Source organism: Cygnus olor, chromosome 8 (assembly GCF_009769625.2).
Source record: "Cygnus olor isolate bCygOlo1 chromosome 8, bCygOlo1.pri.v2, whole genome shotgun sequence".
Classification (NCBI taxonomy): Eukaryota; Metazoa; Chordata; class Aves; order Anseriformes; family Anatidae; genus Cygnus; species Cygnus olor.
This window is the reverse complement of record NC_049176.1, coordinates 24,141,540-24,161,802: the sequence shown is the minus strand read 5'-3', so window position 1 is coordinate 24,161,802 and position 20,263 is coordinate 24,141,540. Positions and strand designations below refer to the sequence as shown.

The window sequence follows — 20,263 nt, the reverse complement described above, 5'->3', positions numbered from 1 at the left end:
AGACACAGATCTGAAGTCTGTCATTGGGAGGAATTTGAATGGAGACAATATTAAGACCCTAGCTAGCTCTTGTAGCCAGAAGTCAGTTGGGGCAGCAAGGAGGGGACGCAAAACCCTTGTGCTGTAAGGCTGTAGTCTGGCACACAGAGTATGTTATTGTTTCTGTTGACACTGTGTTAGCTAAGCTTCTCCTTGTAATATATAATTAATTACAGATCATTCACTGGCTTTTCATGAAGAGCTGCTAAGTAAATTGAAAGAACAGAGATGCCTGTGATGTTTCAGAGTAGTGAGCCAAAGGCCAAATCAGTGTTGCACCTTTGTTCTAGGTCAGGCAAACAGTTTAAGGTTACAGACAGCCCAAAACAATGGAGAACCTCTCCCAAGAGGAGTAGGAGCATTACAGCTCCCGTGGCCCTCAGTAGGGCAGGAGGGAAGCTCCCTGGGAAAAGGGAGGGAGGGGAGTTGGTAGCTGGGAGGATGCTTCAGGAGGCGTGAGGTTTGGAAGGAATGATGGCAGCTGGAGGATGCAAAAGCGAGAAATGCAGCGATGAGAAGAAAGAATTAGAGAGGGCATCATGGGCAAATCAGAGGTTCACTCCCACTGCCGAGGCAGAGATCTGGGCAAAGACAGCATTGGGGAAGACACTGAGGATGCACAGATGCTTCACTTGTATAGAAAAGGAATTCAAGGAGGAGAATCAGACAAGAGAAAAAGAGATTCTTGTCCCAGATGTAAGCTTAGCCCTGCAAAACCTGCTATTAATGGGAAATAAAATGAATTCCCCCCTGTAATTGGAAATGGCATTTCTCTGATATAGCCTAGTGCTGATTGTTCAACCCCAGACGAATGCAATAACATCACAAATATCAATTTCTTCTAGAAGCAACAATTATTTTAGGGGGAAAAAAAGTTACACCAGTGATGGATGAAGGGAGACAATGTGTAATAAACTGCACTGAGTGTGCCTGTGTAGAGTGAACCTTATCAGTTTGGATGGAATTTAAGCACTTAGCCTGTTATCCTTTCTTTCAAGACAATGCAGTGATGGAAAACAGAACTCTGTCAACTCAGACAAACTTTTAATTTCACTTAACTGCATCTGAAAGGTAAATTTCAGTAAATGAATCCAAATTGCTTCCTTTTCACAACACACGGTGCTGAAATACAGTACTTAACTTCATTAAAGAAAAGGCTGCTTTTCTTTAGAGGAGACCTAGACACTTTTGAAGTCTAACAGGTAAATTGTGGTCAGATGATTTCCCTCCATATGGTGGCTTTGAGATAGAAATTTCCATCACTGGGGCCTTGTTTGTTTAAATTACCCTCTCTGCCTCTCTGGTAAGGACACTGCGCAGATTCTGTGTGCCCACTGATGCACATGGGGAGGGGGGTCCCTCCCTCCTCCAGCCTGTCTCCACACAGCCAGGCAACCAGTTGCCACCATTGCATTTGCCCCGAGTTCAGCCTAACCTTAGCTAAAGGCCGGGGATTAGGAAGTGCTTTGGGAGCTTTCTGACTTCTCACCGGGTTCCTGTCTCCCAGAGGGGCTGTTCCAGCAGGCAGGAGCAGCGGGAGCAGAGGTGTGCTGAAGTCACACCTTCCTCTCCCCTTGTCACACCTCATTGCTGTTTGGGGCTTAGCTGTGGTGTGTGGCCCCCTGGCCTTCCTCCAGCACTTCTGTCTGCCGTTTCCTTCACTGTTCTCCCGGCAGGATTTCCTTCTCAGAAAGCTTTCACGATCACAATCCCTATCAGCAACTGCCTTCAGCCTCCAGGGCACGGCATAGAAATACCTACCCATCAGAAAAAGCTCGTGGTTTGACAGCTGGGATACGAGACACCTCTGTCACACTGAGTGGTCTCAAAACACCTCCTGGAGGAATTCTCCATCCCAGTTCCTCTGCAGACAGCAGCTTTGTATCTCAAACCGGCCTAAAATCTGCTCCTAGTTTGGCCAGTTTTCAGTGAACTCTGTTGGATATATGGGGGCCAGAAGGTGGCATTTTGGCCACTGAAGTGGCATACCTGTAGGTCCTTCTCTCTCTCCCCATTGCATTCCTCTCTTGAACTTACCATCATGCTTCTGTGAAAGGCTCCTCAGCTCCTCCTGAGCAGAGAGAGCAAAGCATGGCCTATATGCTGCATTTTCCCCTCCTTAGTCTCTTTACCGTTTCCATTCGATCCCCTCTAAGATGGGCAGATGGCTTGATGCCTCCTTTACACAAGCGCCGACCTTGGCACCTCTCATCCTGCCCTTCACCCAGCCCGAAGCACTCAAGCCCTCCCGTGGAAGTAAAATAACAGCACAGGATAACTCGGATAGCTTGGTGCAATATAAATAAGAGGCAAATCTCCTGACTGTAGCATACGATACAGTGATGACATATCCTTCATCCCTAGATGTTTTCTGTAGAGGCTGCTTGGATTATCAGGTTGGTCAGAGTGCACAGAACGTATTAATTAAAGCTGTGAAACCCGCACTCAGCACAGAATTCTCCTGTGCATCGCAATAACGGATGGGAAATCTTGACATTTGTGTCCAAAACTCTAGCATCTCCGTGCTAATAGACCCTCTCTGTCAGCAGGCCATGAGTGATAACTCCTTTCCCCTTGTAAAGTCAATGAATTACTTCGTTATTCTCCAGATGGGGCTGCAAAGATGTGCAGGCACACTTTCACCTGCTAGACCCGCAAAAAAGATCTGCATGTTTTACTTTGTTCTGTTGATTTTACGTAGTTGAATGTTGCTGATGTTTGCATATTTATTTTCACTATTATTTGTCTCATTGCTGATATAAATGATTAGTGTGAAGCAGTACGTGTACCCTATTTTAATGAAAGCTAAAAATACATAAAACTAAAATCATTAGATATAAAGAACACTGAAGTCTCTTGGAAATAGAGATATGATTGGGATATATATAGATTTCAGTTTTCTTTCATGAAACTAAATTCTTTATTGGTAATGTGTTAGGTATTTTATTTTCATGAAATTTAAATCCATCACAAATATTAAATCCATATTTTTGAAGGCAAGCAAGTAACAAAATTGGAGCACATAAAAACTAAGATTTTTGAACAGTGAGGTATGCTTCAGCACTGGATATCCAAGAACACTTTCTGCTCCTTCCTCCTCAATGCTGATTAAGGTTGAAAATACAAGATGTTTTATGGAACCTATTAAGAGATTTCTCTTCTTTCTTGTTTTCTACTTTTTTGGTATATGTTAAATAAAGGTATTCCATATTCCATGTTTATATGTGCCCCATTTTTGTGTACTTCTGACTTGGACGAAACGTAGCCCTGCCATAGCACACCCTTTTAAGCCTTTTTAAGCCACTGCATCTGCCTGATGCAGCACAAATAAAATGTTTGCTTAGGATTCAGTTTCAAAAACGAGCAGCTGCTGAGTTATGATAATCTCTTCACTAGCACTTTTCAGTGATGCACATCCCCACTTGTTCCACTATTTCTTTCAGCCAGCGCGGTCTCGTTTCCTTACCCACTGCCAGCACTCCTCTTAATCTTGAACAGCCTGTTCACTTTTCAGTTCTGTGATTCTCCATTTTCTGCTTGAATTTTCTTTTTCTCCTGTATTTTTTCTACTTGCCCTGTTCAACGGTGGCTATGTGTGGTTGGCATGGGCCCTGGAGGCAGGTACAAAGGGACCCCTCCACCATCGCCATCTATAAATACACTCCCTAAATTGCAGTTCTTGATACAAAAAGAGGTTCTCCATCAGCAAGTTTATTTTACCTACAGTTTATTTTGATGTTGATATTAAGCTACCATGATTGAATAGGTTAGGCTCTTCTGAGATTCCCATCCATAACTGCTCCACCATAAATATTAGGTTTCAGGATTGGAGCTATCGTACAAAATGTCTCCTGTGCAGAGAATCAAAAAAGCAGTGTGTTTATTCCACTGTAAGAGTTAACACTAAATGAGTTTGACTGTCTTCTGTGTTAATGCAAGGCTTTTTCTCCCTCTATTTTTAGTCTGTACCAGCAGCATATCCCACTGTGGTCTGGTATGCAAGAGCTTTGCTGTGAGGTTTGCAAACACTTGTATTTTTGTGTTGTGAGAACAGAGCATTTATGTGTTATTGGAGTATATGTTCTTCAGCATCTGAAAGGGAGTGCAGGCTGTGCATGTAATCCATGCACATGTTTATTGTTGCCTGTGAATAACCATGTACAGCAAATGGGCTCTGGAAGAAAGCTTGTTCGCAGATGTCGTCATGGCCCTTCCAATTCATAAATATGAGCCTTGACATTTATATTTTCCATATTCAGGGCTTTCACTGGCCAGATGTTCTGAGGATTGTCTCCTTGGAGCCTTTAATTATGGCTCCTCATGGCATATTGTCTATCGCACACACACAAAAAAAAAACACTGTCTTTCTGACTCATATCAAACAGATAACAATAAATGCCGTGGGTACCCTCAGGTAAATGGAAATCTTCTAAACCCGAAATGCACTTTAACACAGCTCTACAAAACTGTTCTTATTCACTCAGCTGAAAAATAAGTTGTCGGGTTTAACAGGCAAAGAAAACTCAATACACAGTAGCACTTCTTCCGTGCTGTTTGGCTTGGGTGAAGAGTGTGGTTTGTGTTAAACTTGCAAGGGTGACTGCAGCTGCAGATGCTGTAAGAAGTGCTGAGTAGGCTTATGCCCAGGGTGAGCTGGATTTCTTAAACGCAGGAGTGGGTAGTAAAGCACCTGCGCTCCCTAAATTGCAATACTTGATACAAAATGAAGTTCTCCGTCAGGAAGTGTTGTTTTTTCCCTATTTCCCATCAGTGAGGAAAGCTAATAGAGTTGTGTCAAAAGCTGGGCGTGGGTTGAAGGTGGGGCTTCTGAAAGCACACTATTTGCTGTGTTAAATGATGGCTGCCTCTCCTCTCTGACAATACACAGATATGGCAAAGACATCACTGGCCATCTAAAAGCTAGCACAAACCTTCATCTCAAACACTGCAGCCCTGAGCTGAACTTAGGCATTTGAGTGACCTTCGTATCTAGCAGGTATCTAAGTACCGAAGAGTGCAGATGTGCTCTTTCTCAAGGTTAAGCTTCAGGCTTAGCAGAGCTAAATAAAATCCATAACATAGCAGAAATATCTTTTAGGGAAGGCACTTGGTTACCGTAAAGAAAGAGAAATCTGTTGTTAAAATTCCGAGGAAATGCACATGCGAAACTGTCGATGCTAGACCAGAGGAAAAGGTCAAGGGATACAGGATTTATTTTGGGTTCTGCCATTCCCCTTCTGAGTAGTGAGCTTCATGCCCTGTGAAACTAAGTGAAGCAAAGTATGACAGAGAGGAAGATGACATTATTGTTGTGGTGGGCAGTTGGCTTATAAGAGGGGCTTAACCACAGTTATACTCTGGTACTAGGTTTATCTAAAAAGACAGATTCATTGTAGAGTGAAATGGGAGGAAACCTGATTCCCTGCCACTCCCGGCAGTGCTGAAAACCCAGCAGGACCTCAGAGGGCAGCTGTGGTCTAAGTCCAGTTACTGGGATGAAGGAGAAGTAGGGTTTATTTAAATTCATATGGTTTTAATGCTATAAAAGCTGGGTTCCTGCAATTATGAAAATGCCAGGCCAAATTCCCATTTCACTCAGATCTCCCCTTTACAATTCGTGAATAACTTAACTGAACAAAGTAAGCATTATACCTGGGGTCTGAGCCCGCCACGCTGGAAAGCAAGGGAGCCAAGCCAATTTCTTGAGAGCTGCTGGATATCAGGGATGCTTCACATAGCGCTACCATGGGGAGGCACGGTGCAGACCATGCTCACAAAATTCTTTGGCTCCAATCTATGGAGACACTTCAGGGTCCTGGTTATGACACCTGGCAGGTAAAGCTTTTGCGGCCTTTCCAGCCCTTCAGGCCAGCAAGTGGCTTTTCGTGAGTCACCAGTGGCATCTCCAGGCCTTCAGAGGGTTTGGCAGCATTTGTGGAGAAGGAGTTTGTGTTGCGTTGGTATCAACGCAGTTGCTTTGCAAGCAGCAGGAAGAATCCCAGCCTTGTGGGCATTGCAGCAACTTAATGTCTTTCACTACTGCCTGGTAGATATGCCCTATGAACCTTTTTTATTTATTATTTTGAGAGTGAGTCTGCTGGAAAGAAAAAGAAGGCAGTGCTTTTGTTCAGTGGAACAAGCTTGAATTCAATACTGCTCCAAATAACAGGTTCGAAGATCTGACCCAACCTTAATTATTCTTATTAAGAGAGAGACTGGAAAAATACAAGCAGTGAGGAGGAAAGTGAGCCCAGTGAATTAGAGAGAAAAATGTGATACAGACCAAGCAGAGAGAAAAAAAATGTTATATGGAGATGGAAAACGAACAGGGAGAAGGAAAAAGAAAATTAAAATCAAATGGAAAAATGCAGTATGTTGGACATCCATTTAAGCCAGTTTATATTTTGGTTGTTCATTCTGTTCCTTAATACATTGCACAGGCATCTTCTTAGCTGAAATAATTGTGTGTCTTAGAGAACAGTCTTGGAGAAAATACTTAATTTGACAGGATGTTTTAGGTATTTCCCCAGTACTGCCTATTCTAAATCATTTTAAAATCTGGAGGGGAAAGTCGATATCTTTTACAGTGTTTAACAAGAAAGTGACAGGGTCAAATATATACATCTCTATGAACGTATGTGTTCCCCAAGCACATCTAAACATGCATGGTTAATTCTGTGCATCTGCAAAAAATATTTGAGCCATAGGGCCCACACAGTACCAAACAAACACTTGAGTGCACATAGGAGAGGGCAGACCAAGTCACTCTGTTTCTAATTAATTGAAAGGTTGAGCCCAAGAAATAAAATAGGGATTACGACTTTGACCACCCCAAAAATTGCAAATTGTTTTGTATGTGGGGCTGGTTTAATGTGAGAGACAGACAAAAGAGAGATATTCTGTTCATGCTTGGGGTTTTGTTCAAAACCACCTGATTGCAGTACCACCAAATGAACCCGTTGCATGTTGTATATCATCAGATTGCCCCAGAAACATCACAGATTGCATCACTGGCAAGATTTTTACCATTCTAAGCTCATCTGTATATTCAAACCTTGATGTTCTTGCTTACTTTGGCTATAAATACTGCAATCATTATCTGTCCAATGACCAGTGGAAGAAATATTTGGTTATTTGAGCCATGATGATGAGTGCCTTAATTGCACATACAAATCAGGTACACAACCAGATGTGTACAGAGGGCGGGGGGGGAGTTTGTGGATGTTTTTGAGGCCACATCACTATTCAGGCTCTGGCGAACACATCCTGGCTCAGACGTCTGCGCAGAGCCTGTGAAACAAAGGGCTCCAAGCTATCCCCTGTAAGCAAGGGCCAGGCCCTGGGTAAAACTGGGATGCATTATCCCGGCTCTGTGATTGCCTCGTCCCAGTGCAGAATCACAGGGGGATATTCTTAGGATATTAGAGAATCATCAAAGCATTTCTTAGAAGGGCAAAGGAAAGAGCTAATGTTGTCATCTCCTGCCTCAGGACCACCCAGACACTCTGCAACAAATCATGGGTCTTCAGCTACAGTATCTTGAATTATTGTTCACAGGGATTTTAAAGAATTTCATTTCTTTTTTTCTCCTTTCTTTCTTTCTTTCTTTCTTTCTTTCTTTTTCTTTCTTTTTCTTTTTTTTTTTTTTTTAAGGATGACATGTAGTTTCCTGACAGGCTGGTTTTAATAAGGTCAAAATCTTTGTTGTTGCCAAATCAGAGAGGAATATAACATCTTTAAGTCATTAGATGGGAATGGGGTAATTACTCAGAGGGTGTGCTTCAAAGGTTATTGGTTTTTACAGCATTCTGTGTATTTACACCACTCTGCAGTTGTCTGAAAAGGAGCTGCGGGCCTGATTCTGCTGCTGCCACGTGTAGGTACAGGATTTGTGGGTGAGATCTTTGCAAGGTTTTCTTGCAGCATTTCAGGGCAGGAGGTTGAATAGAGCCATATGCAGTGTCCTGTAGGGACGGGGGAAACCTAAGCCTGACCACAAGGTACAAAAAAAACTTTCCCACCTGCTGAAAGTTCAGTTCAGAAACGTGCCTTTGGAGTGCCCTGTGCTGGAGATGCTTCTCACCTGCTCTTTCCCTACCTGCAGATCACATGCACATGTCTCTCTTTGCACTGCTCTGTCCTCATGCCCAGGGGACCCACAGGCCGTGGCACTGTGACAGCAAAGTCCCCTCCTCACCTTTCCCCATCTCAGATGCAGCATTCCCCACGGCCTCCATCCCTTCCCGTCCATCCCTCTCCCCTCCTCTGGCCCTACAGCAGATGATGCGCTTTCCCCTAACAGCATGTCCCACCCATGCCTGGAAGGACGTTCTGCCTTTTAGGATGTCTCTGTAGCATTCTGCCTCGATGCGGGTGGATGTCACAACAGGGCTAAATTTGTCATCACAAAGGTGTTCTGCAGGTGGCCTGGGCCACCCAGACCTGTAAATTGTAGCAAGAGCCTGCAAAACACTCCACAATCGGTTCGTGCCGGCGGTGTCACGCTGACACGTCAAGGCCTCGACTGAGATCAGAGTCAGGGGAGGAATAGAAGTGAAGTGCTTTAACGAGGTTTTGACAGTTCATTGATGGGTGATGTGGGGATAAAAACAAAATCTCCCGTCTTCCAGCCCCTGGCCCATCCACAGAGGGGGCCAAAACTGTACCAGAGACATCAGAGACGTATTCTTTCTCCTAGAGATATGCCGTGGTCCTAACAAAGAGTGGGGCTATCAGAAGATGCACTGCCCTTTGCCTCTTCACGGGGGTTGGAGACTCCCAAGCGCCCACTTTAAACAGGGGAAGAGCTGTCTGTCCATCTCCATCAGAGTCGGAGCCTTGAAATAAAGCTGGATCTGAGCTCCAAGTTGCTCTCAGGTGGGGATATGGTTCCCATTTGCATCTCGTCGGAAGGGAGGCTCAGATGGAGAGCGGCAGGTTGTTGAAATGCCCCCGATGTTGTTGCTCGACCCCTTTATCGACAGCGTGGCTGCAGCTGCCTCTCGGTGACTGTCCGGCTGTGCTGCTCACAGGGAGGGTGGATTCTTGCTCTGTGGAAAACAACCAGAGAACTGGGCTCCCAATAACCCCAGGGTAAAGAGAAAATAATACAGATAAGGCTCTTCCTTGGCTCATCCCGCGTTCTCTGTTGGCCACAAAGCAGTGTGTGAGATTGCTCGCTCATTGAGACATGCAAAGGCAGTTTACTACACTGCTGCGAACGGGTAGTGGCCTCCTCTGGACCAAAATCCAATTCTTTAATCTGATCCAGGTTGGATTTTTCTCCTTTTTTTTTTTTTTTTTTTTGATGAACTGAACCTTGCCAAAGCATGAGCCTTTTGGCCTTGATCCCATAATGGGCTTTAGGACGTGCTGAGTTGTAGGTATGTGAAAACTAACCTTGCTGGGAGCACTCGTGCTTGCAGTGCTTAGCGTCCTGCTAGTCTGGGACCAGGAGACTCAGCATCTTGCAGGATTTATCCCTCAGGCTGCAAGAACAGTGTCCATGAGAAAGGCAGCAATTAAGAGAGTTATAAAGGTTGGGAAACTGTAGCTTATGCTGATCTAAAGAGTCCCTTCCAGAAACACATTAAATCTTAATCTAAAAATATCAGGAGATGGGGACTTTGCATTCCCTTTGAGAGGTTACAGTAATGGTCTTCACATTTAAAACTTTGTAACATTTCAAGTGTGATATTTTCCCCCCAGCTTACTCTTTTTTCCTTTTGGTTAAACACCTATGTTTTTGTTTTGTTTTGTTTTGTTTTTTAGAATGGTGGTCAGACTTTTTTCCAGGCAGCTTGTTTACATACCACAACAGGTTGGTCACAATGTTTTAAGCAGACATTTTTCAAATCTTGATTAGTAAGTTTTGGTGACATAAACAAGTCTGGTTAGTTCCAAGAATAACTGTCTTCACTAGCAGGACATTATTTATGATCAGCAGAAAAATTATGTGATCAACTCCTTTCGCATCTGTTCATTAAATGAAAAGGAAAAAAATAGGGCAAAATTTGTTTGAAAAGAAACAGGAAGCATATGCTTAATATCACTTAAAAAAATCAGAAGGTTAACATCAAATCACAAATGCAAAACAGCCATTATTGTATTTACTCAAAAAAAATTTCCTTCAGTTTACTAGCTTATTAGGTTTTCAGTTGAAAAATGCATGTTTTCAGGGTTCAATCTATGCTGGCACATCATCTTGATAAGCTTCTTTCATCAGATGTTGTATTGTAAGAAAGGCTGTCTGAGTCCACATTTGTTTACATTTATTAAAAATACTTGTCATGTGTTTATATAGCTCCTTTGATCCAGAAAAATCCCCAAATACTTTGTAAGTTATGCTTAAAAAGGCCACTTCCTCCGCCCTGAACAGAAACCATGTTGGGACAGAAGGATGGCAGCAGATTAATTGTGCATAGAAATATCACCGTAATTGAGCCAGTGCTCGCTCCTTCAGTGCACCACCAGTTTTCCATCAGCTTCAGAACAGTTACTGGGAGTATAAGAGTGGTTTGGGGGGCAAAAAGTAGTCAAAAAAACATCTTCCTGGAGTTCGCAGAGGGGCAGCATGTGAAATAAGTGGCTCCTAATTGGGAGCCAGAGCTTCTCATGCACTTTCTTTTACTTTGCCAATAGAGAAGCAGCGGTGCCTACTGCACAAAGCACAGGGCTGGTAATACCTCAGAGAGACCTACAGATCCCAGTTTGGGGCAGCTCACTTCAGAGAAGATGCAGATCAGCCAGGCAGAGTCAGGGGAGAAGAGAAGAAAAGATGGAGGGAGAGCACGTGAGGACTTGCAGAAAAAGGCAGAGGGAATTTTTTGTTTAAATGAGAGAAGGCTGGGGTGAAACATGGTTAAGTCTTCAAGATACGTGAAAGGCTGATGAGAATAGGAAAGGAATAAACCTGCCTATGGGGACAAGAGGAGTCACGAACTTGTGCTGTAGCATGGGATATTTGGTGAAACATTAGGCAGTAATTCTGCATGTCAAGTCTCTCTGCAGAGACTCTTGAATTGCTATCACTGTAGGTTTTTTTTGAGACTGGATTAGACATACATGTCAGGAGGGGCTTAGATCCTGTTCCTGTCTTTGGGACAGATGTGCCAGAAAGTCCCTCTTGGCCCCATCTTCTGTGACCCTGATGCAGTGTCACTTGTGGTCAAATGTGCCCTGCTTATGTGAATAAACCAAGTCACACTAAAACTTTATTTGTGAGTTCCTTGCAAAGTCCTTGCAAACTAAACCAGAGCAGAAATTCCCCCAAAGGGCTGTGTGTGTGTTTGTTTTATTTTTCAATTTTAAAATGCTCCCACATCATCAAGGTGCTTCAACATGCCCCCAGCGTAAAGGACTTGACTCATTTAATTGGATTCAGTAGGGTCTGTTCACGAAGCATGTGCCTGGGGCCCCATTTTTTGGGAAAGTTTTACACGTTCTAATGGTGGTAAGACAATGTATGACTAATGCACTGATTTGAAAAACTGCCCTATTATCTGATCAAAAGTACAAGCTCATGAATATGATACCCCAGGTCATTTGGCTAAACGGTACCTGGAGTCTTCCAAATTTTTAAAACAATCCCATACACAGAAGCAAAAAATAGGCATACGAACAGTGGAGCCAGTGGTTGCCTGTTCATCATAGCTCATGAGGAATGTTTTATTAAAGATGTTTTCATCAGACACAAAAACCTCAAACATGGAATATCCTGGGCTGGCAAGAGAGGGTGTGATAATAATTTAGATTATTATCCTCCAGATCTGTGATTCATTTATATTATTCTCTGAGTACATTTCAGGAATGATCAAAACCTCCCTGAGGACAGTGGAAAGTGTCCGGTTGAGTTCAGGGGACTCTGTTTTTTGCTTTCATCTGAGGGTCAATGAGATCCTATGTACAGAGGCAAACAGGCTCAGAGGGAGTTTGGAGACGCCATCTCCTGTCACCCGAGCCACCACTAGGATTAGTTTGTAATCTCACATGGCTCTCTAGACCTCCTCCATAGCCCGCAGGAAGAGAGAGACCCCCAGCCACACTACATACCCTTAGGGACCTACACGGGAATGAGGCAGACCACCTTCTGGAGAGGCTTCTCTCCATGTTTGCTATAGAAACAGCTGAGTTACAAGCTTGAACCAGAGGTTTTATGAGGAGTTTTGTAGCATTTGTTAAAAGGGTCATTCTCGCTAATTATCTCTAAACTACCTTGGTGGTAGGCTAGCGTGCTAAAAGTAGAGCTGCATTTAAGGAAATATATTATATGGCTAAACCAGGATTCCTTTGCTATTAGTATGCCTTGTACACAGGCATGGAAACTCACTGTTATTCCCTCTTAAATCACTTAAGGATTTTTTAGTAACAAATAACTCCACCTAACAATATTTGTCCTAACAAAGACGCGTTTATAGAAATTTAATGTCTTGAAACCAATAAATGACCTCACTGACTGAGAAGAGGGGTCAAAAACTTCTCAGGTCTTTTGACAGGAAACCCTGGATTTTAAGTAAATTGTTTTCTTTTTCTCAAAAATACCTTATTTTTTTTCAAGGGAGGAAAGAAAAAACAAAAACAACAAAGAATTGACAAAATACTTCTGGTAGTTGACTAGAAGATGGAAGCACATCATACAGAAATGCAAACTGTTGATTTAAGGTTTCTTTAGGAATTCCTTAGAGATAGTTGGCTGATGAATGGGCTCAGTTCCCTGGCCAGCCTGATCCCCTTCCCCAGACATCTCATACAGTACGTCCCCAAGGTGCAGAAAGGCAGTTTGTGCAAGGGACATTGTAGTCTCACTGGCAGATGAAGCCATAGAATGAGTCAGGAGTAGGATATACCCAAAGTGTGTGCAAGTCCCATATGGCACTGTGGCAATAATTTTTAAATTGAAGTTGAAAACCAGACCCTTCTTGCAGTCTGAAATTTAATTTAGGGCTAAATTGCTTATTTCTGTAAGTGACAACCTAAAGAAGATTACAAGCGCCTTACCCATACATACTAGGGAAAAGTGGTGCAGGGTAAAAACCCCAAAGCCGTGTACCCTCTATCATCATTGCTAGATCTGTGCACCACAGTATCACTCAAAAGGATAAATGAGATCCGGATCAAAGGTTGGAGCATGACTGCATTTCTGTTGAAGTACTCAACATGTGTAGTTTTGTCAGAAGTATGCTTTAATGATGCTTTATATTCGCTGTGGGTATGCCATTCATACTTGATGTTACATACATTACAGGAGCTTGAATAGACAGTACCTAATCTGGCATCATTCTTGCCAGCACTAAATTAACTGCTCAAAAACACCGGACAAATCTGAAACAGCAGCATTAACTTATCCCAGATCTATTCTTTTTATTAAGTGGCTGCAGCAGTTTTGATGCAATAGCACAAGTTCTGAAGCTGTATGCCCTATATCATCAATTAAAGATATAAACCAACCACTTATTATGGGAATTTAGATAAGAGCTTTCTCTAGCATGGCTTGATTTCAAATTCTTTATTTACAGCAGTTTGTAGCTCTGGAACAAGTACCACTTCTCACTGTCAAGAAATAATGTTGTTTAGATGTATTATCTGCTCTCATTAAGCAATTCCCATGTCTTTAATTATAGACTGCCTTTTCTTTTTGCTCTAATTCATTACACATTAGTTAAGATCACTTCTAGCAACATAACAACTGTCCCACCCAGAAGATGTGGTGACAGTGTAAAGAATGGGGGAAGAACTGAAATGAATTATTCCAAAACCCGGGGTGAAGTGTGACACGCAGTGATTGTCGGTTGCGTTTGATGTTGACCTGCCTGTGCGTTTACCAGTGCCCTCTTCTGGGTGGACTCTGATCTTCTCACGGTTTATGATTGACTCCATGCTTCTGAGGCGTCCAAGCTAAAAGCTGTAACTGATGGTGATGGCGATATGCCATCTTATTATTGCTCAGACAGAAAAAGACAAAAGCATTCACTGCTACTAAATTCTCTTTCTGCACATGAATCCGGAGCAAGGTATTGCTCCTTTTGTCTGATGTTATGCAATACGCAGCTGTTTTTCCTCCAAGGTCAGGATCTCAGATACAGTAGCTAAATAGTTATAGGACTGCATAGCTTCTTACCCCATAACAAATTATGTGAGGGCCGTTTTAGTAACCCTGAATCCCCTCTATGGAAGATTTAAGAAGTAACGCAGAAAATCTGCAAGTATTAGTGTCACATCTTGTTTTCAGAGGAACTTGTCTTTTTTCTTCTTGCTCCACAGAGGTGCCTTAACTCCAAAATCCACCTTGCACAGTCTGCATGCAGTTATGCTGCTCCATGACAACTGGTGGATTATGGATCATCCAATACTGGGTGCAAAGGAAGCATTTTATGAAATGGAGATTACAATTTAAAACTTCCTAATTGATTGCAAAAGGATCTTTTTGACCTTCATTGTCATGGGAATTGTGATGAATTCCAACGTGCACATTCAAAGCAAAGTACTGACTCAAGCTACAATCAATAAGCAGTTGCACCACTACTGAGGCAAAGCCACAGCCAGGGAAACTTCACATTGAGTCTGGTTTTGGCATTATGGTAGGATCCAAAATGTCTTAAAGCCAGGAAAAGAAAAGAAGCTGCTTGGTCTCCTGTGCTCAAGGTTATCTGTTTTGTAAGGGGATCCCGGGAAATTCTTTATGGTTTTGAGACAGGGGAAGGAAATGTTTTCTGATCCTCCTGGACTTAGTATCCACTCCATGGTGGGTAAGGCATGGCTGTGACACATGCCAAATTTTGAGACCTTTGGTGGCAAGGAATATCTAAGAACATAAGAACTGGGTCATCCTGGTGGATTCTACCAGCAGCCAGAAGCTGAGGGACATCCTGAATCAGATCTGTTTCCAGACCATCACAGTTAGTGTCCCCTGGGGATCTCCCTCCATGTCTTATACATGCAAATAATAATAATAATTGTGATTGTCATGGTTGTTGTTACTACATATAGAATGACAGATCACAGAGCAGAAATAAGGGCTCTCCTGTTTAATTTCCTCCTCTTTTGTTTTCTCGTAGCACCACCACGTTGCCTTCCTATATCAGGATAACCAATGGCTACATCACAGTCAAACCTCCCATTTGGATTTCGAACCGGCTGGATCAGAGACCACACTCAGACCGCCCATCCCAGCCTCAGCCAACGAGCTCAGCTTCAGCCACCATTTTATGGCCATCAATAACTTCTCCTCTCTACGTGGCCATAGCTTCATTTCTTCTGAATCTACTGCAGCCTTCCTGACCACATTAGTATTACGTGCAATCCCTTGGAATAGAGAAGAGAGATAATTTATGAATGAATTGGAGGTTATGACAACATTTGCAGACTGGACCTTCTCAGTGAATCAGTAGTGCCTTCTAGCTGATTTTGTCTCTTTGCCCAGATACATTTTGAAACTCTAAAGCTTTATTGTAACACTGACTTACATCTTCTTTTTGTAGAAGGATCTTTATTTCCCATAGTGCTATGGGGTTTTGTAAAATATTCATGTTCATATAAAGAAAAAAAAAAGAAAAAGAAAAAATGTATTTATTCGACTGGTAAACTTATTTTTTCTTGTTGTATATGTTAATAACATCCCTAGTAATCAGTAGTGATGGTGAAACAGATAAATTAATATTTCCTATATTTGTTTTCTAACTGACAACTCTGCAAATGCCTGAACTGACACCAGATGAATGGCTTGTTTCTTTAACCATTACTTTCTACAGCAACTATCCAATAAGTACATTTTGCTGCATTTCTGTATTTTGCTTTTTAAAAAAATTATCATTAACATAAACTGAATAAAGCAGATCCTGCTCTCTGTGGCCTACGCCCATTAGAAAAATAGGTGTGCATTCTTAGCTCAAGTCAGCTGCTGCAACCTAAAATTTCAGATATTTTTTATGATTTAGTAAGTCATTAGTCAAAATAACCCTCTAAGATCCCCTGTTGTCTTTAACTCAACTATTTAACTTATGTGGAAATTATCGGTTTCCGTCTTTGCCCTGGGATTAATTCATTATCTAACTCAAGACATCTTATTCTTAATAAAAGATTTCATTTTAAATCTGGAATTTTCCCACTGGAATTATTTTCTTCTCTCCCTCATCTTAAATAAATACAAGCCCACAACCTTTCCCAGCATAAATGAGACCAGAACTTGGTCTGTTTATAGAGTATAAAGATGCAGTTTCCTGCTAATCTATAGAACTGCTTTGCACCAGTTATTAATGCAAGTGAGCAACCTGCAGGCAGGGAAAAAATGTATAGAAATTCATCATCATCCTGCTATTGTGCTTAGAGATGGTATCTCCATGCTGAATTATGATTTGTCCAAAATTATTTCAAGGCCACAGGAACCAAGCTCCTGTGTCATGGAGATGTGCAAGAACTTTCCTGTTTGTAGACTATGGTGCTTCTGTTGACTATGATGGAAAAATTAAGACAATTTGAACATAGTGAAAAATTTGCTCACTTTCCAAGCAGCTATTTTTCATTAACCAGATGAACAACATCTATGGGAAAAAAAACAAGTCCATCTTTAAAACTACCATGCTTAATAAGGCATGCTGATTTTTTCCCCAACAAAACAAGATGAAAAATCACTTTGATACAGAAGTTTCAAACAGAAAATTAATTTTGCTTGAAATAGTCTTTTTTTCTTGAAGTCATCTACAAAACAAAAATATGAAACCTGTGATGAAAACATCTTAGTTAAAAAGAAAATTTTAAATTTAATTTTTTTTTAACTGTGATGCAAACCTTTTTTTTAATGAAAAAGTAGTGCTTTTTCACCTTGAAAAAAATAGCAGATAATGATGGCAATAACAATAATACTGGTAAAAAATCCGACTGAAAACAGTCATGTCACTTTCCCAGCGGCCTTGCAGCGTGGTGTTCAGGACTGGAGACAATTCTATGTAATCTTCAAGTCTCCTCAGTGAGAGATGGTTTAGGATTCGTGGTTTGTTTGTCATCATACCAGTTAATTCAAGAAAAGAGTTTAGGAAATTGTCAGACTGTAATACGCGTATGGTTTTATTTGAAACCATGATAAATATTGAGCTTTTTTCACCGTGCATCCCAACCCACTGCTTTGCAAAGGCAAGGGAGAATACAGATGGCTTTTTTGACCTACTGCACACCATGACCTCCAGCTTTTTTTCTACTTTTGTCAGAAGGATGTGTAGATTTGTGGTCAATTTAAGTGGGTACAGCAGCCAGTGCTGTAAGCTACCCCTATATTTTAAAGTACAGCAGTTGATAAGGCTGAATGGAAAACTTTGAGCTTTGCCACAAATGTGAGCTTCAAGCACACCCTGTGCATATTTTTATATTGTGTATTTTGGCTAGCAGAAGATTAGAGATGTTAGTTTTGGAGAGAAGCCATTCACCTTGCATAATATTTATTGCACTGGGCTCGATATTGGAAACATATTTTGAGAACTTTCATTTCAGTTTTATTTGCGCTATTACTCTAGAAATGCCTTCATTTGAATATAATAGCTTAACAGACCTTCAAATTCAACCTTAATGCGCTTAAAAAGATTGGTTCTCCTGCTGTATTCAAGACAGAGCTCAGACCTGAATAGTAATGTATTATTCATAAAAAGGGAGCTGAAAATAACATAGGCAAATCTTAAGGGTGATGATAAGTTACATAGTAAAAGCAAATAGCCAATGAACCAAAACCCATTGAATTTTATTTGTTATAATCTGATCAAGTCCAGAAATGATTCTATGGTACCATCCCAGAAATAATTCCAGGTGTTGGAAAACTTACAGAATAAATAGGCTAGACCATATAAAGATAAGAGAGACAGAAAAGAGCAGAAAACAGAATCAGCTTGTCCAGGACCATAAGGAAAACCACCAACAGGACCAAGACTGGGATTTACAGTTCTCTTGTTCCTAACCTGTGGCTTTCTCCAAAGTCCTGTGAGGCTTTTAGGAATATAATGAGCACAGATGTCACCGCACTCACAGCTGTCACTATACCACACAGAACAGTCACTCGGTCACTAGTGAGTTTTTCGTGAATCACTTCTCCATTGGACAGTAATGCTAAATACTTACTAGCTCTGATATCACGCTATGTTTGGATATCACAGTATGTAAATAGCTTGGATATCAACGTATGTTCTGACATATTTGCATTTCTTGGCATTTTGTCTGTAATTCCTGTGTAATGAATGAATGTTGCTGGAGGTCACCGAATTTCAATTGTGCTCGTCCCCAGTGTTTGTCATTCTGCAGTGCAGGTTTCAAAGCAAGGTGCCTTCTGGGTTTGGAGTCAACACATTTGACTTCTGCCAGCTAAAAGTGTCTAGCGCACCCAGTCATCTGAGCTTCCTCTGATTAGGGGAGAAGAAACCACTTGTGATAAATTTAAGATTAAATAGCTTCCCATAGATCCTAGCTCAGGAACCCCATGTGAACAGCTATAGCGCAGTTCACTGACCAAGAATTTCTTTTATTGTTGTCTTTCCTAAGGTGTGACTTAGGGTAACTTTTTTTAATCCTTGGCATGTAAGCATGGCAATAGTAGAAAATGAGACCCTCACTGTGATTGATAGATTATTTATTCATCAACAATAGCAGCTCAGTATTAATTAAAATACACCAGTACTGGTGTGTTTAGCACAGATCTATGCACATCCATTGCAATGGATCATGACTATAATCCACGTGAGTTTAGAGTGTGTATCAGATTTGATGCAAGCTCTTGAAGTAACACTGACTACCGGCTTCATGGGACTTCAGTTTTATTCTGTGGGTTTCTCAGAAAATGGGGAGCCAACTGTTTTGTCTTTCCTAAGGGAAGCTCAGGTTCCCATGAAATTGCAAGATTCCAGGAGCAGGGGATTTAAAAATAAATGAATAAATTCATGCCCACGATGTAAAATAGCAAACTTGGATGGTACTATTTACCCGTGAGAAACACAATCAAGAGAGTCGTGCAATGTGTAGCAATCAAGGACATTTTGTTGTGGTTGAGTCCAAAGCTGAATGAATGCATGACTCATCCTTTCAACTCAGCTACAGCTGACACTGCTGCAGCTCACAGTACCTGTAATGGTAACATTATAAAGGAATGCTAATTATCTGTCAAGCTATTGCCCCAATAGAATAAAATATCCCATACCACCAGCAATAGAACTAACTTCTGCTGTTTCATTGTTTTAATGCTTTTCTTGCCAGTGTTTAAGTATAGATGCTGTATTAACATGCATTGCCACTTGAAGAACCAGCTAGTAAGCTGGGACAGAAGGTATATTATATTTTATGACTGATGTAGTTCTCTGCAATCCCTCGGGCTATTGAATAATGCAATACCTCTTCTGGAAATAAATGATGAGCGTGATTTATAAATATGCTTTATACAGGTGTCAAAAATCTGCTTTGTTGAACTTCCCTTCCCATTCCTCCAAGCTCCGCTGTGATTTAGGAACACCCAAGGTACAGAGCTGTGTATTTACCTAAGTTCTTCAGTACACAATTGTGGAGAGAGACGGAGAGGCAGGCGGCGGGGAAGCGAGAATTTAACCTATGTTTAGTGCATTGATTAGTCAAATGATATGTCCCAATCAGTCATTACCATGTACCACTGTTAGGGAGGAATTTCCTATCATATATTTACATTAGAGAAACCAAAGTGCCAAAGTCATTATCTCAGCATAAATGTTATCATTCCTAACTTTGCTTAGTACCATATTTCTATATTGTATCCAAAAAGCATATGAGCTTGTCATATCTCTGAAGTGATCAATGTTCCATGGAGTGTGTTAGATTTCAACTTCAATTTAGGCTTGTTTCAGCTTAACTGGAGCAGAAAGCCAATTTCCTAATTTTGAGCGTATGGGTGTGGGTATGTATGTGTGTGCACATGAGCGTGTTTTGTCCCAACCCAAATGCAAATTTTCCTGTGACTAGCTTTTCAGGAGGTACCTTAATCTAACTAAAACCAGTGAGATCTTTCCAATTAGCAGTCGATACTTTTCTGCCACAGGAATGATCAGCCGCCCTGCAGATCCATGCTCTCACTGAATTTTAAATTGCATGTTTGTCAGTTTTCAATTCAAATGTATTTCAAATATTTTTTCCTGTTCCGCCTCCTGCTTTTGTGAACTGTTTTGAAGAGTGTAATAAAAAGATGCTTTCTAATATTATTTTGTCAAAATATTTTTGTAGCATAATATATTAA

General features: G+C 41.4%; 1 protein-coding gene across 2 annotated transcripts in view; it reads left to right on the top strand.

Annotated features, from left to right (window-relative positions):
* The window catches only part of TRABD2B (TraB domain containing 2B), a 284,436-nt gene extending 264,173 nt beyond the window's left edge, over positions 1-20,263 (top strand). The window contains exon 7 of one of the 2 annotated variants that reach the window (XM_040565346.1): positions 15,093-20,263. In XM_040565346.1, the coding sequence (XP_040421280.1) occupies positions 15,093-15,315 (223 nt within the window). In that variant the 3' untranslated portion in view covers positions 15,316-20,263. Of the gene's footprint in view, positions 1-1,715; positions 3,234-15,092 lie in introns of those variants that run through there. The other variant, XM_040565345.1, reaches the window with a different exon arrangement.